This window comes from Thamnophis sirtalis, unplaced genomic scaffold (genome assembly GCF_051295495.1).
Source record: "Thamnophis sirtalis isolate CommonGarterSnake01/CBP01778 unplaced genomic scaffold, rThaSir2_p1.2 scaffold_8, whole genome shotgun sequence".
NCBI lineage: Eukaryota > Metazoa > Chordata > Lepidosauria > Squamata > Natricidae > Thamnophis > Thamnophis sirtalis.
In genome coordinates, this window is record NW_028261388.1 from 67435176 (window position 1) to 67461581 (window position 26406).

The following is a 26406-nucleotide window of genomic DNA, read 5'->3' on the forward strand; positions in this document are numbered from 1 at the left end:
TAATTAACTAATGCAGACAGAAGACAATCTAAAGCCGTGATGGTGAATCTATGGCATCCATGCCAGAGGTGGCACGCAGAGCCCTTTCTTTGGGTAAGCGTGCCATCACCAGCTGTTCTTCTGGTTTCTGGCATGTTGGCCAACACCGCATGTGCATTGGCCAGCTGGTCTTCGAGTTTCGCTCCAGTTTGGGCACTCGGTGCCAAAAAGGTTAACCATCACTGAAAATGTTCACAGTAAGGGGAAAAGTGGTTCTGTGGAAATGTGATTTTAGCATTACAGGTTCATCACTGTTTTACTAGTAACTTATAAGAGAAAAAACATATAGAAGATGCTAGGAAGAATTATGAAAACAGAAGAAAAACAAAGATATAAAGAAAGAAAGACAAGTGGAATCACTGAATAGGTTGTGAGATGAACCTGAAGAAATGAAATGAAGAAAGTCAGGTTCTTCTAAACAAGCAAGCACTAACTCTTCACCTCCAAAGCCTATTTTGTCTCAAGCATAAATCTAACTGATATTAAGAATGGAAAATGTATTTTAAGTATCTGGCTGACCAACCACATAGTGGGATACCACTAGGTTCTGTCTTAGGCCCAGTAATCTTCAATATCTTTATAAATGATTCAGATAAGGGGATTGAAGGGTAACTCATCAAATTTGCAAACAACAACAAACTGTGGAAATAGGCTCGAGATCCAGAAGAATCTTGACATTTGAACACTTGGAATACACCCTTGGAACTTAAAAAGCGACTAGACAGCCACTTGCCTGAAATGTTATAGGATCTCTTGCTCAAGCTCGTATGTTCTATGTTCTACTGCATCCAGCTTTGACTACAACAAAAAAGAATGTTGATTTTCTAGAATAGACTTGGGCATTTTGTAGCCTTCAATGGTTCCTGTCTGGCCTGTGTCATCGTTGGGGTATCAGCATTGGAGTGGGGGGGGGGTGTTGGCAGAGTACAGGGCATCAGCAGAGGGTAGAGTGGCAGCCCTCTGCAACAATACCAGCATCTCACATAGCCCCTTTGAAAAATTAACTGCTAATCCTTGCTCTAGAAAAAGTGCAGAGATGAGCAACAGAGATGAGTAGGAACAGGAGACTAAATCATATGAAGAACACTGGCAGGAATCTAGAATCTAGTAAGAATGAAAAGATAAGGAAACTTAAAAATAGCTTTTACCACGACAAAGGTGGCATTATATCTGGAATTATATCTGCCTACTCCAGGGGTGTCAAACTCAATTTCATTGAGGGCCACATCAGCATTATGGTTGCCCTCAAAGGGCAGTAGCCGGGTCACCGTGACTCGGTGGGTGTGACTGGGAAGGTATGGCCGGTTCAATGTCGCTCACTGGGCACGGCTGACTCAGAATGGCTGGGTCAGAATGAAACAAGACACACCGGCTAACCTGATGGGGCAATTTGGTGCCCCACAAGCTCCTCACCTCCCCAAACTGCTGGCTGCTCTGGTAACAGTGAGGGGCTGCCCCCACCGCCTCAGTTCCACCCCCTGGGCACACGCACAGGAAGTGGAGAGAGCATAGGAGTTAGCATTCCCAGTGACTGTCTTGCCCCACAGGCTGACCACATTCTGAGTGCTTCCCTTTCACCAGGATGCCAGCCCCACATGCTTGCCGCCTTCTATGCGCACACCCCTGGGGTGGGTCAGGGCCAAGGCTCTGATGTCTTGATGTCTCAAGGGCGGCCCTGCGGACCACATCTAACCACATCAGGGCCGGATCTGGTCCATGGGCCTTGTATTTGACATGTCTGTTCTAGTCTAACAAAAAGAAGGAGTGGGGTGACCTGATAGTAGTCTTTCAATATTTGAGGGGCTGTCAGAGAATAGTGGGTTGACCTCCAAAGCACCCGAGGGTAGAACAAAAAGTAATAGATGGAAGTTCATCAGAGATATCCAACTATTAATTAATTATCAGTGGAATGGCTAACCTCCAGAATTTGTGGATACTCCATCACAGGAGGTTTTTAAAAAGAGATTGGACAACAATTTGCCTGAATGATATAGGGTCTCCTGACTGAGCAGAGGGTTGGACTAATCTCCAAGGTCACTTCAAACCGCATTATTCTGTACAGGTAGTCCTCAACTTACGACCACAATTGAGCTCAAAATTTCTGCTGCTAAGGAAGACAATTGTAAAATTGCCCAATTTTACAATCTTTCTTGCCACAGGTGTTAAATGAATAACTGCAGTGTTGAGTTAGCAACACAGTTGTAAAGTGAATCTGGCTTCCCCATTGACTTTGCTTGTCATAAAGTTGCAAAAGATGATCACATGAACTTGGAACACTGCAACCATCATAAATATGAACCAGTTGCCAATTTTGATCACATGGGAAAGCTGCATAAGTGTGAAAAACAGTCATAAGTCACTTTTTTTCAGTGCCATTGTAACTTCGAATTAACTGCTATAAGTTGAGGATTACCTGTGTTTGGTTTCTTTTATTTTGTGATGCATAAAATTTATTCTCAATTAATTTTTCAAAGTTTGCACACATTCCCTTTCCATTCCCTTGAATCTTGAAATACACAGATTTATATGCAGTTCATTTAGCCCTACCTTTTGCTTTTAGAGAAGACACAGAAAGTTTCTCTCCTTCAGGCTTCATTATAGGGGGCCTATTATGAACAAGTTTCCACCATCCTGGTTCTCCGAATTCCTGAGCCCCAGAGCGAAAATACAAAGGGCTTCCCACAGAAAGGCAACCAGCAACAGTGCTCCACCATGTAGATGTCTTCTTTCTAAACAATTAATGGGAATAAGTAATTTAGCATTAGGATTTTTAGATAACACCTTTAACATCTATAACACAAAGCTATAAACTACAGGCATTATTCAATATCCTTGTTTAATGTTCATTGACCATTCAAAGTCATGACGGTACTAAACAAGTGGTATGCACAACAGGGCCTCAATGTTCCAATTGGCCCAGGATCCCCAGTCATGTCACTGCAATCTGGGTGCTTGACAACTATTTGCAGCTAAGGTTGCAAATAGTCTGCTGTCTTCCTACACAGTCAATGTGGAAGCTTGAAAGGAAGTGTGCAAGTTGTTTTTGTGAGTTGTTTGCATCCTTGTAGCTGTTTCTCTTGAGGAGTTTGGCTATAGTATGCACAAGTTCCCAGGGAATCATTCCTATGGATCTTCTACTTCACCGCATGTGTGCCCATAGAATGCTGACAATTTCTTGCTGGCTGCCAATAAGCAAAATCAGTGTGGAAACTGACAGGAAGTTGCAAGTCAAAAGCAACCCACAGGCGTCTAGTGGATAGGTAAGTGACTACTGCATTGCGATGTATGATGGGGCCAGGGGTAGCTGCTATCAGGTGAGGATGTGCAGGTGGCTGCCACTAGACGGGAATTCCCTGCTTAATGACAGCAATAGGGACTGCAGGGTATGCCATCACTAACCAACGCAGTCATGTGAGATCACACTTTATGATTGCAGTGATTAGGAAATTCCAATCCCAATAACAATCATTAATCAATTGTAATAGCTATTTCTGTTGTCTTCTAGTTCATGTGTACCTTCAGATCAAAATTGACATGTGAAGTTAACTTCTATAGCAGTGATAGCTAACCTTTTTCTCCTTGCATGCCGAAATTGTGTGCGCACGCTATCACGCATGCCCACACCCACAATGCAATGTGCTCACCCCCCACCCTTGTGTGTGAACCCCCCGCACAGTTGACTCTGCCTCCTGCACCACCAGCTGGCCGGTGGGAGACGCGCGCATGTGTGATGGAGCTGAGCTGGGTGATGGCTTACGTGCCCGCAGAGAGGGCTCCGTGTGCCACCTGTAGCATGCGTACCATAGGTTCGCCATCAAGGTTCTATAGTATAGTATTTTTAACATGTCAATTAGCTCACTGATTTCTGCTTTAAAAGATACACAAGAATCCAAAGATAGAAAAAATGTTTTTCTGAACTCTCTAATTTTCTATCTATTAAAATTCTACAGTATGTGCTTTTGAATATCTAGAGGTATTTTTCACTTAACACCACAACTGAAAAGTGCAACTCTCATTAATGCAGTTGTTATATTGAACATTACATTACTGCCACAAACCTTTTTTGTAGGTTTGTGTAAATCACCCACAGTTTTTAAACAAGACATCACATGAAATAAAATTTTACTGCTCCACTTTGCTTATTGGAAGTTGACTGAGAAGAGTGCAAATGGCAATCATGTGACCATGGGACACTGTGACCATCATAAGTACAAGGAGTTGTAAAGTTACTTTTTCAATGCTTTTGTAACTTGAATGATGTTAAGTGTACCACCTGTAATTTGTTTTATTTTAATAACTACTCCTAACTTATTATAGGCTTATTAAAATTGTTAAATTATCTAAAAGGAATTCTGGAACATTTCTAGTTGCTGATCCATGCTAGACATCGACATATCATCAATTTACTGCTATTCTACACTTTTGATCAGTGACACTTGCATTACAATTCTTCAAATAATAAAAGTTCATCATTTAATATCCTAAATAAGCAGAAAAGTGATTATCATATTCCACACAGATTCTCCAACCAAAAATTGTTTTTTAAAAAGTGTATTTAATAATGGAATGTGGCCTTGTGGTTTTTAAAATATAGTACAGTATAAACTCAGTTTAATTTAATTGGAAAACGGGTGTCAAATATTAACAAACTGATTAAATTGGAGAGTAATCCTGTGACAATTTGCATAAATACAATTTCCTGTTGCAGACTATTGATCCATTCCATGCTAAGTCCGTGGAATTGAGATCCAATATATTGAGATTTCTTGTACCATATATTTTAAGAAAGTTACAATAATTGAAAGTATAGCCAGCTGTAAGCAAGCGATTTATAACTATGAAAATATGAGAGCATTTTATTTTACCAAAATTGCTGGTGTATTAGAGATTTCCTTGAATCGTATTTGGTTAACGTTTCAACTACTACTAGATATAACACTGTTGTAAAAAAAAAAGATGACTTTATCACTATGTTTTACAAAGTTTTTTTATATGCGTTGCAAATTTCAGGGCTTGTGGCCTTTCTATCAAGAATAAAAAAATAATATTACTGAAACTAGAGGTAGGTTCCTACCAGTTTAGACCAGTTCGGCTGAACCGGTAGTGATATGCCAGCCTGGATCACAGAACCAGTAGTGATCACTGGACCACGCCCCTGAACCGGTCCACCCGCTCGGACACTCGCCCTGCCTTGCCTTTGTCAGGTGCATCCACTGCCTCCTCCTGCCTATATACAGGTAAGCATTGCGACGGGGACGGGAGGGTGCAGCCCGGCAAGCTTCACGTGCTGGGGAGGGCAGCAGGGGAAGAAGAAGGCAGAGAGAGGAGAGGGCAGTGGCGCCGGCAGGATCAGCAGCAGTCGCCGGCAGTGCCCCCATCCCAGCCGCAGCGGCAGGAGCAGCAGAAGGGCGTCCTGGAACTCCCAGGGAGTTTTCCCACACGGCTTTGGCCAAGATATGGCGAGTAGCAGCTCCAAATGCCGGCAGAGTCCCCAGCGCTGCAGAGCAGAGTTGGCACCGCCTTTGCCAAAGGCTGACTGTCCTTCAGATGAAGCGTCTGCACTGGCTGCCTCTAATCTGCAGTTTACTTGTGAGCACCATGCTCATGAGTAAATGTGCTCGAGTAAACTGCAGATTAGAGGCAGCCGGCAGATCCTGGCTTGCTCGCTTGGCTGCTCGCCCTCTGGAGCTTGCAGGCAGCGAACAAAACCATCACCTCCTGCCTCTGCGCATTGAGGAGCACAGATTTCAGGAAGTGGCTGCCAGCGCTGCCCTCAGGTGAAGATATGAACGGGGAGGCTTGATCCCACTTAGGAGCCCAAGTTTATTTGTGAGCACCATTGGCCTTGCCTCTCCCAGCCAATGATGCTCATGAGTAAACTGCAGCTAGGATCTCCCGTGTGTTGCATGGAGGGCAAGGTTAGCATACTCCCAGCCCCACCCTGCAGTGCCACCAGCTCAGGGCAGCGGATTCAACTGCAGCCAGGCTGTGGGGAGCCCCCCCTGTGTTGCATCCCCCTCCCAGCCTTTGCCTGCGCCTATGTGCCCTGAGCCAGCGGAGGCACCACAGGGTGCCTGGGAGCGTGCTAACCTTGCCCTACCCAAGCACCGGACTCCGCCGTTGCCTTCATCCCTGCCCGGCTCTCCCCCTACTGGCTCCCAAGGTAGGAGGCAGTAGCCAATTCCCCCTGCCCTCCGGATCGCCAGCATGAGCGGCGCCACGCCCCCTGGGGGTCACCCGCTTACCTGCGCTGGGAGGTACCTGGTGCCACTGGCGGATTTCCATGGTGACAGGCACACAGATATGGCACTGCCTCCTCCAGGCCGAGTACATGCCTTTGGACCAAGGCCTCGGGGCTCCCGGAGCGGCCCATGTGCAGAGTGCACTCGGCTGGCTCTGGCTGCACCAGATGCCTCAAGGCACAAGTGAGCTGCTCTTGGCCGGGGGGGAGGGGTCACGAGGCTTCGGGCCAGGAGCCGATGAGCCGTGAGCACGGCTGCCCTACCGAGAGAAGCATTTACCTCCTCCATTGGGCCGTTGCCTCTGAAGAGTTCCCGGGTCAACCTCTAGTTGGCAGAGATGCCGGGTGGGACTACCTGAATTGCTGTTTCTTTCCTCCTGGGCTCCGTCTCCTGGGCAGACGGAGTGAGAGCCCAGGGCCATCGTCCACAGTCGCCACTTCAAGAGCAGGCTGCTCAGCTCGCCCCCAGCGCTGTCTGGGAGACAGCGAAGAGCCCCAGCCTGCCCCCCCCCAGCTGTCAAAAATTTTCATCACCGGTTCGGTGGGCGCGACTTGGGGTATGCTCATGTGACAAAGTGTATGTGAGTGATGTCAAGTTGGCCACGCCCACCTAGTCACATGCCCCTCACCTAGCCACACCCACCAAACCAATAGTAAAACATTTTGAAACCCACTCCTGACTGAAAGTGTATTTTCCAAATTAACAGAGTATTTAAATGATAATACTACTGTATACATTACTAGTAATATTTACCGGTTTCCTAGTAGATAACTCCAGTGTTTTTCAATAAAAGCACAAATGTCTTCTTTCCATCGGAAATAACCTTGGCGACCAGTTCCTTCTAGAGATAGATTATACATAGCCAGCATGACAACCTATTTTACAAACAGAAATGCTAATATTAACACCTTAAACAATTCATCTCCTTATATATAATAACCTTCTAAACTTTGTGTCATAAAACTTAAAAATTCCCAAAGATGAATTACTGATGCAATTCTATGTTCAATTTCCCAATTTAATTACATCTCAAGCTACAGAAAACCCAAACATTCATCTTTCTTTATTGATTAGCTCTTGGGCGATATCAAAGTACAGAGTTCCAGAAACAAATTATTACTAAAATTTTATAAAAGCAATTTAAAATGAAATTGGCATAAAATATGATTTAAAATGAAATTGGCATAAAATATGATTTAAAATGAAATTGGCATAAAATATGATTTAAAATGAAATTGGCATAAAATACAGTCTGAAATTAAATTGGAATAAAGTACAATAATTTAAGACATAGATAAAATATGATAAAATTGTATTTCAGTGTCACTCCTGCAATCTATACCAATCAGTTCCACATATGCAGGTGCGGCGCCATTCGCCAACTCCGGCCTTCCTGGGACCTCCTCCTGCATGCTGCATGCTCTCCCTTTGCCACATGTCACCTCGTTTCCCCTCCTTCAGAGACTCTGGCCCTTACTTAATCCTCCTGTGGTTGGTGGCAGAGGGCAAGGCAATCCAGGACTAAGCTGTCTCCACTGGGCTCCCCACCAGCCCGCATCTCACCCCATTGTTGCAATACGCCTGCAGTCTCCTCCTCTTTTTTTCAGTGCCATAAGCCTGCAGCCACCACTGCTGGTTCAGTTCCAGCTGGCAAAGAGGCGGTGGTTAGGAGGCTTCTCACACTGAAAACTACCAACCTCCGCTTCTTGAACGCACCAAAAAAAAAGCTTCAGTCCTGCTGCCGTCACTGCCCTGTTCTTCTGCCACAGCAGGCATGGGGGATGCATGTGCAGCCAGCGTGAAGAACAAGGCGGTGACGGGGGCGATGGGACTAAGCTCTTTTTTGGCACGTTTGAGAAGCGGAGGTCAGTAGTTTTCGGCACAAGAAGCCTGCAGAAGCTCATCAGCTTTTTCAGAAGCTGATGAGGCCCTCCTTGAATCTGGGGCCTGGGACTAGTCTGAAGGCCCCCTTGAAGAAGACCTCTGCTGCCTGGGGGAAGGTTCAGCTGGGCTGCTGCTTGCAGGCAAGGAACGGTCCACCATTTTGAAAACAATCTGACTGTTAGTGCTTCTGAATTTTCTTACTCTAGTAGAAATTCCAATTTGGGGCAAATTCCAAGCCTGGGAACACCACCCTTAAATGTAATGCTGGTTAGTAAATCCGAAATTAAATTTGCCTGCACCTTCACAAAATGAAGGGATTGCAAAAGAACTCATTGTGAATGCCAGCAATAGAGAAAAATGGGGGTAACCGGCAACATGGGTTGCAAACACCACAGGAAAATACAAGCTGGATCAGGAACAGAAGCCTCGGTCTTGCACATTGAAGCCTTGGTCTTGAATGACGATGCACAAAGCATAGTGATGCCTGCTACCAAAGGGGCAGGCTGCAGGTGCTTAAAAACCAGATAGAGTGGAGCTTGGCTTAATAAATTGGTGCTCCTTCGCGGAACGAAAAGCAGCATCAGTGTTTCCTTCAAGCCATTTGGAAGGCTCCAAAGATACTAACACTGCAGCGATCCCTGTAAACGGTGCCACGCCTAATCTCAGTGGGGGAAAGAGCCACCAGACTAAAATAGCTCCTTTGCTGCTGTCTCAAACTTTTAAGATCACTAATTGAAAAATCCAAGCATGGAGAATGAAGAAACGTGTCTCTCTAGCCTGACTGAGAAGAAAAAACTGAGCTCAGCCAAGAGAAAGAGACTAATGGGGCTTGTGAACATGCTAACTCGATTCTAGAACAGTACCTCAGGTGTTACGTAAACTATCAGCAAGGTAACTGCCATTTGCAGAGATTGAACATAATAACTCCATACAGAGTAGCATTGGTTTTACTCCATTCAAAGTGCTTTCTGATCAGGACTTTGTTCCCATCCCGGAATTGTCCCAGGAGAATCCAAGCATGGAGAATGAAGAAACGTATCTCTCTAGCCAGACTGAGAAGTAAAAACTGTGCTCAGCCAAGAGGAAGAGGCATGGCCAAAGCTTTTACTTTTCAGTATCTGCCCAAATAGACAGAAGATAACCCATGCTTGGACTTTCCAAGCAGCGCATAGGAGAATGGCAAGATCCTTTACAGACATTTCAGCCACGTCTACTACAACAATTGTCTATGTTAACAGTTCAAGAAATACAAATAAAACTGAATTATGTGAAGCAAAGACATTTTGAGTTTGCAAATAAACCAGGAAGATGGTTGGCATATAAACTAAGAAAGGAAAGGGAAAAGAGAATGATTGAGAAAATCTGTGAAGGCAACAATGTAATAACAGATGAGCTTATTAAAGTCTTTTCTTAATTTTATTCCAATTTGTATAAAAAGCAGGTGTTAGATATGTCTAAAATAGATGAATATTTGTTAAGACTACGGTTGCCTAAACTTTCACAAACTTGGAAACAACTTATGAATGACCCAATAATTGCTTTTGAATTATCAGAACTATTTTAAAAAAATGAAATAATCTTAACTCATTAAACTTTTTTGCCAAGCTGCTCATACAAGTCTCTTTATAGTCTCTCAGGGGCTGCCACAAAGAAGATGAAGTCAAGCTACTCTCCAAAGCACCTGAGGGCAAAGCTACAAAGGAATTGGCAGCTGCAGTGAGCAAAAGCATTGTGGGTCAGAGAAAATCCCTAAGGAATATTGGGACATCAGGGAACCATTCAGCGAAAGGGCTTCAGATGAGCTCCCACCCCATCCACACCCCGGAAGTTGTCGCCCAAGCAAGTTTGCTGGTCACAACACTTTAATAGGTTCAATTTCTCTCTATGCTACCTTCCTGGGAGGAAAAAACCTTATGGCAGATGCCCTATCAAGACTGCCCCAATATAATAGCGCCCGGCAGGAAGTGATCTGCCAGGTCATCCCCTCCAAGCAATTGGCTGCTCCTGTTGTTTGCAAGAGCCGAGTTGGCGCAGTGGTTAGAGTGCAGTACTGCAGGCCACTTCAGCTGACTTTTATCTGCAGTTCAGCGGTTCTAATCTCACCGGCTCAAGGTTGACTCAGCCTTCCATCCTTCCGAGGTGGGTGAAATGAGGACCTAGACTGTGGGGGCGATATGCTGACTCTGTAAACCGCTTAGAGAGGGCTGAAATCCCTATGAAGCGGTATATAAGTCTAACTGCTATTGCTATTGCTATTGCTATTGTTACCAGAGCCCAGAGAAAGGTTGACCTGGACCTATCCACCAATCTAACCGGGCGGCTGAAGGAAGCGCTAACAACTGATGACTGGTTCATGTCTCACTCAAACTAATGTACGATTCATGATGGCCTCACATAGGTGGGGGCTACGTTGTGCGTTCCTGTGAAGCTAAGGGGAGTTACGTTACAACTGCGCCATTATTTGAAAGCTACTGGACACTTTGGGTTTGTGAAGACATTACACTTAAACGGCAGTTCTGGTGGCCATCTTTGAAAAAGGACATAGAGACCTATGTTACTAGTTGCCCATTTTGTGCTTCTGCAAAGAGGCCACCTGGGAAGCCATCTGGATTACTCCAGAATATTGCTAGACCTCATGCTCCCTGGAAAGAGATATCCATGGACTTCATCATCGAATTACCTGAGAGCAGTGGAAACACAGTCATTTGGGCGGTTACACATTTGTTCTCCAAGCAGGTGCATTTCATACCCTGCTCCAAGATCCCTTCAGCAAAAACATTAGCTAAACTATTTATTCAACATGTGTATAGGTGTTCCTGAACACATTATTTTGGACAAGGGAGTCCAGTTCACCTCCCACTTTTGGAGGGAGATCCTGAAGATGTTAGGCTCCGCCCAAGGTCTAAGCTCCGCCCACCACCTGCAGACTAATGGGGCTTGTGAACGTGCTAACTCAGTTCTAAAACAGTACCTCGGGTGCTATGTAAACTATCAACAAGATAACTGGGCCAACTTACTGCCATTTGCAGAGGTCGCATATAATAATTCCATACAGAGTAGCACGGGTTTTACCCCATTCAAAGTGGTCTCTGGTCAGGACTTTGTGCCCATCCTGGAACTGCCCCAGGAGAAGTTGCAAGACCCTTCCCTGGCAGAGTGGATTGAACAACTTCAGTACATCTGGTCCATTAATCGTAAGGCATTATGTGCTCACCAAGCACATAAGAGATAGGCTGATAAAAAAAGAGTTATGCCAAAAGAATACCAAATTGGGGATAGGGTTTTCCTCTCCACTAAGTACCTACAGACTACTCAGAAGTCTAAGAAACTGGGACTGAAGTTTGTGGGTCCATTCCCCATTGTGAGAATTGTGAACTCTTTTTGAGGGAAAAAGGTGCATACTCCGAAAAATACAGTAAATGCTTTTCTTTTTTTCCATACTTCTCTTTTATTTATTAAACTTATTGCTACCCATCTTGCCTAGAAGTAATTCTAGGTAGCTTATAACCAAAAAAAGCAACAAGAGAAAACATTAAAACAATAAATATCGATACTAAAATTGACTTAAAAATTAATAAAGATTGCAAGGTAGGGAGCAAGATGCACACAGAGAGGAAGTGTGGTCTTATCTCAGTTTGTTAACAGGCCAAATGGCAGAGCCAGGTCTTCAGGATCCTTTGGAAGGTCAAGAGCAGGTGAGGATCTCACCTTGAGAGTGTACAATGTTCCAAAGGGCAGAAGCCCTAGCAGAAAAGGCTCTTCTCTTGGACTCTGCAAGCTGGAATTACTTAACCATCACAGTCTGCATCATGCCCTTTCTGCCACCATAGGTGGGGTGGGTTAATCCCATTGGGTGGGACAGTTTCTCAGATAACTTGGAGCCATGCCATAAAAGGCTTTAAAGGGCTTTTACCAATGCTTTGAATTGGAACCAGAATCAAACTAGCCATCATTGAAGCTCACACAATAGTGGTGTACATGGGCCATCCTAGGGGTCCTAAGAATTGTTTGCACGGACACATTCCATCCAAGTTGTAGCTTCCAATTTTTTTCCCTTTACTTCCCCTTTCCGTTTTCCCATTATCTTTATTTTCATGTGTATTTATATTATAATAATCTTAATTAAAAAAATTAAAATAAAAAGATTTTACAAAAGCAGAACCAGTAGGTGTAGCAAAGACCAGGAGCCAGTGAGTAGACTGTTTCCTTGGAACTTTCTCTATTTAAAGAAAGGACAGAAGGCTGCTCACATGTACTCTGGATGGTTACTTTTTGCAAGGACACCACAGGACAGTAATTTTCTGCAGGTTTGAGGGCTGGGAGGCTATGGATTAGCCATCGTACTCACAATCACAGCAGAGATTTCTAAATAACATTAAGTTCATAAAACCTTACTTTCTAAGTTTCAGAAATTGCTCATTAACTACTTCTAGACTACTGGAGATTTTTGGACTGACAAGTCTGAAAACACTCGATGAGTAACTTCAATTCTGAGTGAAGAAAATTTTACTAATAAGCTTAAAATTTAAAGAATCTGAAATAAACAAAATACTAAACACACCCTTACGAACAATCGCAGAGGTCTGCAACATTTGTCCTAAATGTTGCCAGCTGAAATGGAGCTTCCGAGGGGCAGATCTGCCACTCTGATGCTCCGTTTGGGCTTCCAGAGGCCTAGCCTAGCACGCTGCCGGCTGAAATGGAGTTTCTAGGGGCAGACTGACCAACAGAAATCCCATTCAGGCATCCAGAGGCTTTCCCCAGCCCATTTTTGGTCAAAACGGACCCTCCGTGGACCGGATCCAGCCCTCCCAAGGATCCGTTCAGCCTTCCACGGGCCTCGCCATACTTACTGTACTTACTTTTCGAAGAGCTCCAGAAGAGGCTGACCAAAGAAGCCAAAGGCTTTTATTCAGAAGCCCATGAAGCAGTAAGAATGTCAGATGTAAGGAAAACAACTTCCCCCATCTAAATAAAAGACCGGCTTCTCTGCCATGAGGGCCTGCAAGCTTAGTTTGGGTCCAGTATGGCCAGCATCGAGCAGCCTCCTGCTTGCCGCTGACAGGCTAGTCGTGGCAGCCAATCAACAAGGAGCTTGTAGTTCAAACTAATGAGACAAAGGAAGCAAGTTTCTTGTTGATTGGCTGCCGCCGCTGCCTCAATCCCTGAAGCTGTCCTGAAGCAGGAGGCTGCTGTGGCCCTGTCCAGGTCTTTTCTACTACCAGAGGCCTGCTGGCCACATGGCCCCAAGCCGAAGTTTTTTACTCAGAAACTGGTGAAAATGTTTTCCTTAGATTTCACGTTCTTACAGCTTCACCATCAACTGAATAAAACACTTTGGCTCTGCCAGTGAGTCAGCCTCTTCTGGAGCTCTACAAAAAATAAGTAATCCATGGGAAATAAGGTGGGGAGGAATAAGTGGAATCTGGGATGCTAGTCTGTGGAGACCCAGTGGGGAAAGCAATTGTGATGTCCCCAGGGAAGCATGAGTTGTCTCAGTGGATTGGGGGATGCCTTGGGTGGCCTGCTCCAGCACTAGACCCCCATGCTCTTCCCTACTCTGGGATACCTCATTTAATGACCTGTGCATTCAATTAAGAAATGCATTGGGGAAAGCAGGAGGGATCACGTTCATTTAACAACATGATTCAATCAAGAGAGTTCTTGGGTTACAAATGTAATTGGCAGGCTCTATTACATTCATAACTTGAGGATTACCTGCATTGATAGACTATGCCCAAAACATTTACTGAGGAAATGACAGATATAGAATTTTTTTTAACAGAAATGGTTATTTACAACTCATTGGCTAAGAAAATGATTTAGAAAAGAACGTTTCACTGAATCTACAAAAGAAATTGGCTGAGGATTTAAAATTTGAAAGGAAAGTTTGGCAGTTCAAATCTCCCCGGCTGAAGGTTGACTCAGCCTTTCATCCTTCTGAGGTCAGTAAAATGAGAACCCAGATTGTTGGGGGCAATATGCTGACTCTGAAAACCAATTAGAGAGGGCTCTAAACCACTGTGAAGCGGTATATAATGTACTAAAAGCAAATGACAAGCCAAGAAAAACCTTGATAATTTTTTCCTACTGGATTTACAAAAAAGGCTTGTTAAAAGTATTGAAAAATTCTGTCTAATGGGACAAAAAGGAAATGAAGAGAAATTGAATCCTACAACAATATTTGAGTGATTTAAAAATTAAGGCTGTTAGAAGTGAAAGTAAGATATATATAAAGTTGGTTGATTTGATCAAGATTAAAACAAGATATGACATACCTTGTTTTGTAAAGAGATATGGCAACTCTTTACAGACCTGCTGACATCATGGCTGAATAAATGAAAGTTTTATGGGTTTATTTATAGACAAGAGATGGGATAAAAGTGATAGAAAAAAATGTCTGTAACCTTAGAGGTGAAGAATCACTAAATTTCATTATAGTTGCGATAAAGGCTATCTCCTTATTCTTTTTTCTTGCACTATTTACTTCTTTCTGTTCTTTGTTTAAGTACAGATTTTATTTTTACATTCAAATAATCTTTAAATAAACATATACAGAAGAAAAAGAAATATTTTAAACATTGTTTACTGAAAAGGGTGTTGAAAGAAATAATTTTACAAATTCTTCTGTTAACATTTAAAGAAATCTGAACTATTTTATTATTACATTATTTGAACTTTATTAATTAGCTTGCTACTTACTTGCTGCCATGTTAGTTTCAACCGTTCAAATTGCTCCTTCCCATCTTCTGAGCAATCAGAGCAAGTAAACTTGAAAAAGTTATCACCTTTAAGATAGGTGATCTGTTCTCTTGTGTGACCTGTAAATAAATAAAAATCAGTCCTTTTTTTCTCCAAAAAAAACAGTCACTCATTATGAATTATATTATAAAGTATTTTTTCTTCCGTTCAATCATGTCTGATTCTTGGAGGTTGCCTAGACAAGTACCTGCAATTTTCTTGGCAAAGTTTTTCAAAAGTGGTTTGCTATTGTTTCGTTTGCAGGCTTGAGAGAAAGTGACTAACTAAAAGTCACTCAATGAGCTTTGTGCCGAAGACAGGGCTAGAATTCATGGTCTCCCAGTCTCTACCTGATGCCTTAACCCCTACCTCAGACTGGCTCTTATCATATATATTACTTGATTCCGATTGTAATATTTCTCTATTTTAGCCCTGGGAAGGCAGCAAACTACTTCTGAAAATCCTTGTCAAGAAAACTCCAGGGACTGGAGGCAGTGACACATGATTGAATGGAGAAAAACAATTATTTTTAATATACTTTGTGCCTAAGGTGGGACTAGAATTCAATGTCTCTTGGGTTTAGCCTGATATCTTAACCATTATACTAAACTGGTCCTCACAAAGTAATTACCGTAAAAGATGCACCTTTTTCTCTCAAAAGAGAGACTGAAAATCTAGGTGCATCTTATACACTGAATACAACATTTTTGGCCTCCTGAAACCCCACCCCCTTCACCAAAATGGCTCTGCATAGCTTGTAGGAAGCTTTCAGAGAGCTCCTGGGGAGGGCAGAAATGGGCCATTTGTTGCTCAATTTTGCCCCCCCCAGCCCCCAGGAACACTCCATAAGCTTCCTAATGCCCCCCAGTTTTTTTTACCAAAAATGGGCCTGTTTTGTGAAAAATTGGGTTTTTTTGCTTGTTTTTGCCCCCCTGCCCCGCCCCCAGGAACACTCTACAAGCCTCCTAAAGGCTATTCATGCCCTTTTTTTGAGGTCTGCAGAGTGCAAAAACTTTCTTTTAAAAAAATTGTCTCTTCAAAACCTTGGTGCCTCTTAGACTCCGAAAAATACGGTACCTGAGAGTAAAATATAACAAATAGACATAGAATGGCCCTCAAACAGAAATCTTGGCATCTGTTACTGTCTTCTTAATAGAATACTAGAAAACATACTAGATGCTACTATGGAATATTTATGTAATATTTACATGCTAATTAAAACATTTCAAATAAAAGATTCCATCCTGAAAATAGCTATTTGATGTTACATGTTCAAAACCAAATACTTTTGTTTGGGAGTGCTACACTAAAATCAGAACAAATAATGCTACTTTCTTTCAATTTCAGAAAAAAACATAAGTATTTAAAGTGTCCAAGCATGTGACTGAGCTGTTATTCCTTGGCTTGTACTTTTTTCAAACTTTTGCCCACTTAAGCTAGAATTAATTGATCATGTTCTTGCTGTTCCTGATTTAACTTTTTGAAATCCTGGTATGAAGCATGAAGATAGAAAGAGTTAACCATACGGTCAGACAGAAGGCAATTCTTAATAGTGCTTAACTGTTTCTCTCCCAATTACATGAGTCAGCCTTTCTGCAAAATTATAGATATTCTAAAATAATGTACTAGGCAGAAATGTACACCAGTGGATGCAATTAAATTATAGATGGGTGAGAGGAATGTACGCAATTTGTACTTTGTATTTCCAGCAGCTAATTTAAAGATTAATATGTGCGGTGGTTTTTTGTGCTCACAGTAAGTGTTGTTAATGATGTGGTTCCCATCTTCAAAAAAGGTGGGGGGTGGGGAACAGATTCAGAAAACTACCGGCCAATCAGCCTAACATCAATACCTGGGAAGATAACTGGAAAAAATAATTTCAAAACAGAGCTGCAAACATCTAGAAACAAATAAAGTTATAATTAGAACAGGTTTGTTAAAAGCAGATTATGCCAAACCAATCTTATTTAATTCTTTCACAAAGTGACTAAATTAGTAGACCAGCGAAATGCTGTGGAGGTAGTATACTTAGACTTCAGCAAGGGATTTGATAAAGTAGACCACAATCAACTTCTTGATAAACTAGAAAAATGTGGTAAAGACAGCATCACCACCAGATGGATATATAACTGGCTGACAAACTGTACTCAGAGTTGTCCCTAATGGTACTACAACTACATGGAAGTAAGCAGTGAGGTGCCACAAGGTTCTTAGGCCCAGTACTCTTCAATATCTTCATAAATGATTTAGATGAGGGAATTGAAGGGGAACTAATCAAATTTGCCAATAAAACTAAGCTGGAAGGAATACCGACATCCCAGAAAACAAGCTCAGGATTCAAAGATTTTGACAGACTTGAACAATGGACCCCATCAAACAACATGAAATTAAATGTGGAGAAGAAAATACCTAGGCAGGAAAAACCAAAGATACAAATACAGATTAGGCAAAACCTGGCTCAAAAACAGTAACTGTGAGGACCTTGGAGCCCTAGTGGACGATCACTTAAACATGAGCCAGAAGTGTGCGGCAGCAGCCAAAAAAGCTAATGCAATCCTTTGTAGTATAAACAGAGGCATAGAATCAAAATCATTAATACCACTTTATAAATCCTTCATAAGATCATATCTGGAATACTACATTCAATTTTGGTCACCACATTACAAAAAATGTTGAGACTTTGGGGGGAAAAAATGCAAAGAAGAGCAACTAAGATGATTAAAGGCCTGGAGACTAAAACATATGAAGAACAATTGCAGGAAATGGATATGGATAGCCTAGAGAAAAGGACTAGGGCGACATGATAGCAGTATTCCGGTATTTTGAGGGACTGACACAAAGAGGAGGGAAGGTTAACTTATTTTCCAAAGCACAAGAAGGCAAGACAAAAAACAATGGATGGAAACTAATGAAGGAGAAAAGCAATCTGGAATTAAGGAGACAGTTCCTAACAGTGAGAACAATTAATAAGTGGAACAGCTTGCCTTTATAAGTTGTAGGTGCTTCATCATTGGACATTTTTAAGAAAAGACTGACAGCCACCTGTCTGAAATGGTCCCCTCCTTGAGCAGGGGCTTGGACTAGAAGACCCCCAAAGTCCCTTCCAGCTCTATTCTGATTGAAATTGAAATGCTGTAGTAAATGCCTAGTACAAAGTATGGCTTCCTGAACCATAAGATTATTAATGGCGAAAACGGCCTCCCCCAGCGGCCCTCTGGAAGCCAGAAATGGATCGTTTCTGAACTTCCAGTAGGCCCGTTGGGCCCATTTTTCACCCTCCCCAGGCTCCAGAGGCTTTCCTGGAGCCTGGGGAGGGCAAAAACTGCCTCCCCTGGGGAAATACCAAACTCAGCTTGGAGGTGAGCAGTGTGGTGCGCGTGGGGGGTAGCGTGAGGGGATGTTGTGTGCACATACACATGTGGGGCACGCTTTGCATTATGGGTGCCAGCACACACACGTGCTATCGCGTGTGCTCGCTCACATTTTTGGCACCCAACAACAAAAATGTTAGCCATCAGTGTTCTGTTCTATCAGTATTAAGTTTCAGGGTACATTTAAAAATACAAAGGCTCTATGTTAGTTTGGGTCATTTTTTTTCTAGGTGGGATGTGTGCATTTTGTACATACCGTTTTGCTGTAATGTGAATGCTATTTATACAGTTAAAACTACAGCAGCCTTTTTTCTAGTCAACAATCATCACTTACCGTATTTTTCGGAGTATACGACCAAGATTTTGAAGAAGCAAATTTTTAAAAAAAGGTTTTGCACTCTGCAGACCTAACGAAAACACGCCCGTCCCCCGTCCCCCCCACACACACCAAAAAGACCATAAATAGCCTTTAGGAGGCTTATAGAGTGCTCCTGGGGGCTGGGGGCAATTTTTTTTTTCTCATTTCTGCCCTCACCAGCTCCCAGGAGCACTCTATAAGCCTCCTGAATAGAAAGCATTATGTTTGATTTTGCTTGATAATGCATATAAAAATTATTAAATTGGGAAAAGAAGTTGTCTGTCTGAAAAGTTGTCTGTCTTCCAACTTTGTTTACCTTGAGGCTGGGAGAGATACTAATTATTAATTAAGGTATTGTACCTGATTCAAGTTTTCCTCAACTGTGTAAACTCATTTGGGTAACTTTGGGCATAGGATTGTTGTGATAAGAATTAAGGGAAATGCAAGCCAATTTAAACACCTGAAGGAAACTGCATGTCTACATAAAAATTAACAAATAAATATTAAATGATTATTTTGAAGGCCCTGACTTCATAGAATATTCTTAATACAGGAAAGGAATGGTTTGTGATTGCTGCTTTTCTGAATCTTTCTGAACATCTAAACACTGTAGTCCTTGAATTTTTCAACGGCTTTTCATAGAATGCAGGTATTTTCTCAGCCATGCAACAAAGAATTGTTGATTAAAATAAGTTCAAATAGCTAATATATGTTTAAGGCTTTTTAAAATGAATTTGCTATGCAACAATTTATTTGTGTCTTAAGAGGATCGGGAACTGTGTCATTTATTTTGAAGCAAGCATAAGCGATTTCAATGTTGTTTACTTCAAGAAGTATTATATCTCCAGGTTTCTAGAGTTCATAGAAAGCTAATTGATCATTTCTAAAAAACACCAAGTGGGTAGAACTGAATACTACATGGACAAGTGTGCTTATGTGTAAAACAGAGTAATAACTGCGAGTTTGAGAAACTCAAATTCACAAAGGACACAATATAAATAATTAAGAAGTCTTACTTGCTGGCAACCATTTTTGACATCTTTCACAGTAATAAGATATCTCCTCTGCCCAGGATGTTTCTCCTTCATCACTATTCATAGAGTCCCCGCTTTGATCATGGCTCAAATCCACTGATGCCTGATCTTCAGATTCTACTATAAGAAGAGTCTCTCCTTCTACTTCCCCCTCTTCCAGTCCTTCTGAAGGAGATGTTCTTGTAGCTTCATCATCATGACAAGTCATCATGTCACTCATGTATGCATTTTTATCCATTATGCCTATGGAGAATTATTTTCACTATATAAAAATGTTTTCTTCTTTAAAAAGCATGATCAGAATAACGATTGATTTGGTAAATATGATAATTAAATTATGTTAACAGAAAATTACGGCGAATCTCTTTCTTTTCACGCTTGGGATTTTCTTGCCATTAGCATTTTGCTATTCTCTGCTTCAAGTTGTATGGACAAAGTGGTATGTTTATCTAAAAGATTAAAATGTTCCTTGTATTTCTGTCTCTCAAGGTCTCTGTACACGCCTTCATGTAACCTCTGAAAAAAGATATATTATTATTAAAAGATTGGAAAAGATCCATCATGCTTGCTATAAAATTAAGAATTCTTCAAAACTAATATATATTGCAATGTATGTTTTTATCAGATACATTTATTATTATTATTATTATTATTATTATTATTATCATCATTATCATCATCATTATACAATATTAATTAGATTACAGATCCATAAAGATACTTATAAAAATATATACAATAAGCAAAAAATACAATAACCCTTGACTTGGGACTATAATTGGGACCAAACTTCCATCTCTAAGCAACATGGTCATAAACAAGATGTCATGCAGCTCTAGATGAGGTCCTTTCAGTAAGAAGCACAGGAGTACAGGAGGCCAGGGGGAGGCCCAGCACAAGTTATGTGCAAAATGGGGGTGCTGCAGTATGCCACAAGCACAAATAGGCTGGGAAAGAATATGCTTGGCTCAAGGGCTTCTTGATATGGTACAGTGCAAGATGCCCAAGTTGTAGTGCTGCACAAAGCTGCAGCCATCTCTGGAAGCCTCAGCCATCTCAGCCCAGGTCAGCAGCATGGAGTAACTCTCAGGCACATCAGCTACCTGACTGGCCCAGCAGTGCAGTGTGCTCCAACCCAGCTGCCCTGCCACAACCAGCAGGTCTTTGCTATTTTCCTCTCACTATTAAGATGTACCAGGCCTGACCCTACTGCATGTGAAGCAGTTGCTGGCTACACCAAGCCTTCTTCCTGAGACCTGGCAGAGCTATCAGCTGACTCACATACAGTAGGGTCAACCACCTCATCATATTGGGAAGAAAATTGAGGTCACAGGTTATAAGCTTCTTCATTCAGGCCCATCATAATTTTGAATGGTTATTGAACAAGTGGCCATACATTGAGGACTACCTCTACTAATATACAGTTAGTCCTTGACTTACAGCTTTCTATGTCCATTGCTAAGTAAGGTGGTTTTTAAGTGATTTGCGTGTTATTTTATGATCTGTTTTTGCCCCAGTTGTTAGCTGATTCATTGAAGTTAAGTTAATCCCATGATCATTAAATGAATTCCTCTATTGACTTTGTCAGAAGCCAGCTGTGAAGGTCACAAATGATGATCACATAACTCTGAGACACTGGAATAGATGCTAATTTCCAAGCATTCAAATTTTGATCACATGACTATGGGGATGCTGCAAACAGTTGTAAATACAAGGACTGATCATAACTTACTTTTTTCAGTGGCACTGAAACTTCGAAAGATTGTTAAACAAATGGTTATAAGTCAAGAACTACTGGTAGTCAACTTAAGACCAATCATTTAGTGATTGCTCAAAATTACAGTGGACCCCCCAAAAGCTGACTTAGTTCCAAAATCATGACTCCTGCAGCACCCCAGCAGTCCTTTGCCCTTATGATTGACTGCAAGGACCCGTCTGCGCCTTCCTGTCTATCTCCCCGTCAGGTTCCACAGCCCTTGGGCCTGCAACCGCCCCTCCAGGCCCACACCCTCCTCACTTACCTTTTGAAGCTCTCTGGAGCTCATGTTAGGAAAGCAAAGCAGGCTTCATTGTGTCTAGGCTGCATGGCACAATTCCAGAAGCAGCCACCATTTTCCAAGTGTCCACTATTCAAGGCAGCTTACCTGAAAATGGCAGCCACTTCCAGGATTGCACCATGTAGCCCAGAAACAATGAGACCTGCTTTGCTTCCCTAACACAAATTCTAGAGATGTTCGAAAGGTAACTATGCAATGGGTTATTTGGGTAAGGAGAATATGGGTCTGTGGGTGGGAAACAGATCCAAGGGCAGGAAGCAGAGCACAGGATGCCTCGGGGTGGGGAAGGCCTTGGGAGGCTCGGAGAAGGATCTGCATTATGTCTCCCAAGGCCTCCTTCGAGGCCCCCAGGTCCACTTATTGACCGCACTGGGAAGAGCACAGAAGGAGAATTGTAAGGCTCCATTTCAATTGTTGTTTGAGAAATATCTGTTAGGTGAAACATCACGTGCCCACACTATTTAGCAACAGTAGTTTTGGTAGTCCTAGTTGGAGTTTTTAGCCCAAGACTATGCTATCATTAGGTAAGGACCTCATGCTTATTCTTTCCTGGCATGCTCCCTTTCACTTCAACTTCCCCAACCCATTTCTTCTCATCTCTGCCTTTTGGGTCATTCTGAATTCCACTGCTCCTGCTGTTCCACCACTCTGTACTCCATCCTGCAGCCCTCACAACCCCCAGATTACCTTTGCCATTTTCTTCCTCCCACTGAGATGTGGGTAGGTTTCAGGGCAGTAAGGACAAAAGACAGCAGTGGAGGAAAGCAGAGTTGGAAGGGGAAATTACACAGGTGAGGAGAGTTGAAGGGCACCCTGCGGTCATAAACACAGACAAACTTCCAAATGTCTAAATTTTTATCACATGACCATAGGGGCTATAACTCTGAGGATCAGTCATAAATATCAGATTTCTTGTTGGGAAGCTGTTCCATAGAATTTGGTGCAGCTATTGGTCCTGAACAATATCCCTGATCTTCCCCTCATTTCTTGTCAGTCCAATATCTGCCTAGTGGAGAACAGTTAACAGTTTCTCTAGGTTAAAATATAATATCTATGCAAAAAAAAATTTTTCCCTATTCAATCATGGTGGAAACTGTTTGGACAAGTCCCTGCAGCTTTTTTGGGAAGGCTTTTCAGAATTGTTTTGCCATTGTCTCCTTCCTAGGGCTGAGACAAAATGAAAACCAGACTGTGGGATGCATGTGGGATTTGCCTAACAGGCAAAACTGTGTCATAAATTGGCACATGAAAGTCAGGACCATGAAAAGTAGAGATGGTATTGCTGGTCCCAGCTGCCATCAATTAGTGAGAATTACTGGTATCTGTAATTCTTGGGATATGCACAAAATAGAACATAAAAGCTTCAGCTACACTTTTAATCAGAGATTAAAAGACTTAACAGAAAAATGAAACTTGTACTATTACTGTTAAAAATAAAAAAAAATGAAACTAGTTGTAATGCTATTGTGTATGGTACATTGTTTTAACAAGAAACCAGAAAAAAAGTTAGCAAAAAAAGATGCAGTAAAAATAAGTTGCACATATCCAGTTGTTGAGCAACAGAAACCAACTTTCCAGGAAATTTTTCAATTTCTTATAAACTTTTACTCCATTTAACAATCATTGACTTAAACTTCTCTTTATCTAACACTGTTTAATTTTCAAAATGTTTAAGAGGAATTAACTTTGCTATTTTAATGTTACTTTCTTCTTTCACTCTCTGCATAGAACTGAGGTTAAGCTATTGTAAATTGTAAACTCTACCCAAAAACAAAAAATATAATACAAAGATACACGTTATTGCTTGCTTTCCCCCTCCCCCTTAATTAGGAAAATGATAAAGGCTTATTTAGATTTTTAGGAAGAAAACAAAAACCTTACAACACAGTCTTCAAGATGAGCAAAAGTAAAATTGTCCCTCGCATTTTCTTCCAGTCCAAATTCAGTATAAGTGTTAGAATGTACTAACATACATTTAGAAACTCTCTTACTTTTCTACATAGAAGAGGTAAGAAGAAAAAATCATTAAATGCCGTTTTTTCTTAAAAGAGAAACGACGGAATTGCATATGCTTCTTAAAACTTTTTTGCAACTTCCCTAGTACAGCAATATAAAATCGCAGATTCCTCCATAGCTTTTCTATGGAATAGAAATAGAAACTCGAGGGAAAAAATGGCTCCCAAATTCAACGAGGAAGCAGGAGCTTATAATGTGTGAGAAATCTTTTGACATTACCTCTCTGAGACGTCTCTGTTGGACGTGGACACCAATAATGACTCCGCCCGAAACCAGGACAGAAACCCCCAAGGCTGCCTTAGAAACCGCTGACATGACACGACGTAGCACCACAAGTTCCCACAACTGCAAGCGTGAAAAAGATCCACACCATTGCAGATAAGGTGCTAAGAGCATGCGCGTCTGCGCGGACGTCACAATGTGTTCTATCTTCCACGCATGCTTAACGGGTTTGACTGACGTGCGTGGTTGGGATCGTTTCTTTCTGGAAAGTGCTTTCTTTCAAGAGACAGAACGTTGACCCTAATTCTTCGAGTAGTTTGGGAACTCTATTTTTACTCCAATAGAAGGAAAAGACGTAGCACATTTTTTGGCAAGTTGAATTAGCATTTTTAAAATGGAGGAATATGAGTGTAGCAAAAATATTTAATTTAATTTGTGGGTTTAATTTTCTGCTAAGAAATCTAAAAGCAAAAATAATACATCTGGTGGAATTATAAAATTACTTCAAATATTCTGCATTAAAATCTTCATGCATGAGAACAGAAGACCTAGTGTTTATATGTGCAGTGATGTTGTGATCTTCGTATTGTATAAAGTTACCACCCGCCCCTCCTAGAAGAATGAAATATTTTGAGAAATAAAAAAAGGCAGAATATTATATTTCCCTGGATGAGAAATGGAGAAACATGTTTTAAAGCAGCCCCCACCTTTCTTAGAAGCTCTCAGCAGATGCCAGCACCTAAGAGATAAAGATCTTATTGAAAAAAGCCAAGTATCTAACTCTATTCATAGGCAAAAATTCCCTGCAGCAAGGTCAGAAAAAATGGTAGGATTAGCCCTCAGCCACAATGAACTCTCCTTCATTGCATCAGCAGTCCCAACTTCAAGCAAACCTGGGAGCTCAGACAACCTACAGAGCCAGCTATGTCCCCTACAACAGCCAATAGAATACATTTTCTTGCACAGGAGCAGGAAGTTCAAGTACAAAGCCCAAGAGAAGGTGTAGCACCCCTCGCCTCAACTCCATTTGGTCAGCTGCACCAGAATCATGTGCTTGGTGCTTTTGTTCATCGCTAAACCATCTTTCTAATCAACCTTCATGTTTACAGTGTCTTTGGCTTGGAATTGAATCAGATGGATATTTCTTGCAACAGTATCTCAAATGGACTTCCTATATCTGACCACAGCTGGTAGGATCAAGGACAGTGCATATTATTGTAATTAATCATCTGTTCACTCCAGACAGTTCATCAGTAAAAAGATTTCTAGGCAGCTTTTGCTAAAGGCAGCACACTATGATTTTTTTAAATTAACTATGCTTTATTCAATTGATACCATTGTTGGAAGAAATGTCCTTCTGAGTTCGGTTCCAAGTGGGGAAAAAGACACTGGAGACATGGAGGCTGCTTGGAAATATGGTTTAATGGAGGACAGGACCACCTGGCTTGAGTCCTGAACAGAAAAGGTGATCACATGCTTCAATGTTGGTGGAGAAGAGAAGAGAGGAAGAGAAACTGAGTCCCTTGTTTTATGCCCTCTCTGGCCTTTGATCTTGAGCTTGTATTCTGATTGGTTGTCAGACTCCCATGGGGCCATGCAGGGGCAACTCTCTAGGCTGCGTTTTGAATCCAGGTTTGGTTGAGTTCTCAGATGCCATGTGGTGAGTTGGGTAAAGGGCCAATATTATCATGCCTTAATCCCATCCCCCTGGATCTGAAGTGGAGAACTCTTTATTATGCAAAGGGACTAGCTTGGCCTTCTTAATGACCCATTGACAAAGTGGGGATGGGCAGGAAGCTACAGGCAGCTATTCTGTCTTTTAAAACATGTTTCTTTCTTTTCACATCCAGAGAAATAGTCTGCCTTTTCAATATTTCCTAGGATATTTCATTTTTTTGGGAGAGGGCTGGGTGATAACTTCCTACACCTTTAAGTAACATACTAAACCCCTAAGCAAATTAACCAACCATATTTTAGCTATTTCATATTTACTTTGTTTATCCTTTTAGTTGCACTTTAAAGATGCAATTCTTTAATTGCCCAGCCTGGAAATTATGATTTGTTTTCCCTGTATTTACAACTTCTGGAAGCAAGTTGTTCCACTGATTAATTGTTCTGTCGGGAAATTTCTCCTTAGTTCTAAGTTGCTTCTCTCCTTGATTAGTTTCCACCCATTGCTTCCTCTTCTATCCTCAGGTAGTTTAGTGTTGTGGCCCAGCAGTGTATAAAAAAGTGAGAGAAGAAGAGATAACATACAAAGGAAGGGAAATACAAATTTTGAGACAAATACCAAGGAGAGTGAGAGATCAGAGAAAGCATTACCAATTCCTCAGCACACGATTAATAAGATACAATGTGATGTTCAGATGGCTTATTCCAGAGGGAATCGTGATCACTTGGCAGGAGAAAAAGTTTAAGATAGAAACATTAGATAAGGCACAC

General features: G+C 41.8%; 2 protein-coding genes across 2 annotated transcripts in view; both read right to left on the minus strand.

Annotated features, from left to right (window-relative positions):
• KAT14 (lysine acetyltransferase 14) overlaps positions 1-19907 on the minus strand; it is a 53490-nt gene extending 33583 nt beyond the window's left edge. The window contains exons 1-4 of the mRNA XM_087721833.1: positions 19652-19907; positions 14868-14986; positions 7035-7156; positions 2587-2768 (exon numbers count right to left, since the gene is read on the minus strand). Of these exons, the coding sequence (XP_087577959.1) occupies positions 2587-2768; positions 7035-7156; positions 14868-14986; positions 19652-19907 (679 nt within the window). The remainder of the gene's footprint in view (positions 1-2586; positions 2769-7034; positions 7157-14867; positions 14987-19651) is intronic.
• A 134-nt stretch (positions 19908-20041) lies between these two features.
• On the minus strand, positions 20042-24135 carry PET117 (PET117 cytochrome c oxidase chaperone). The gene is made up of 2 exons (XM_087721834.1): positions 23962-24135; positions 20042-20185 (listed from the first exon to the last, which is right to left on the minus strand). Exons 1-2 carry the CDS (start codon positions 24055-24057, stop codon positions 20042-20044), a joined length of 240 nt encoding a protein of 79 aa, XP_087577960.1. The 5' UTR covers positions 24058-24135.
• Between the last annotated feature and the right edge of the window lie 2271 nt (positions 24136-26406).

Bases quoted from the DNA above. Each gene is read 5' to 3' on its own strand.
- PET117 (XM_087721834.1), bottom strand. From the start codon at position 24,057: ATGTCAGCGGTTTCTAAGGCAGCCTTGGGGGTTTCTGTCCTGGTTTCG. The intron at 20,186-23,961 runs GTAATGTCAAAA...ATCTTTTTTCAG, and splicing joins AACAGAGACGTCTCAGAGAG to AGGTTACATGAAGGCGTGTA.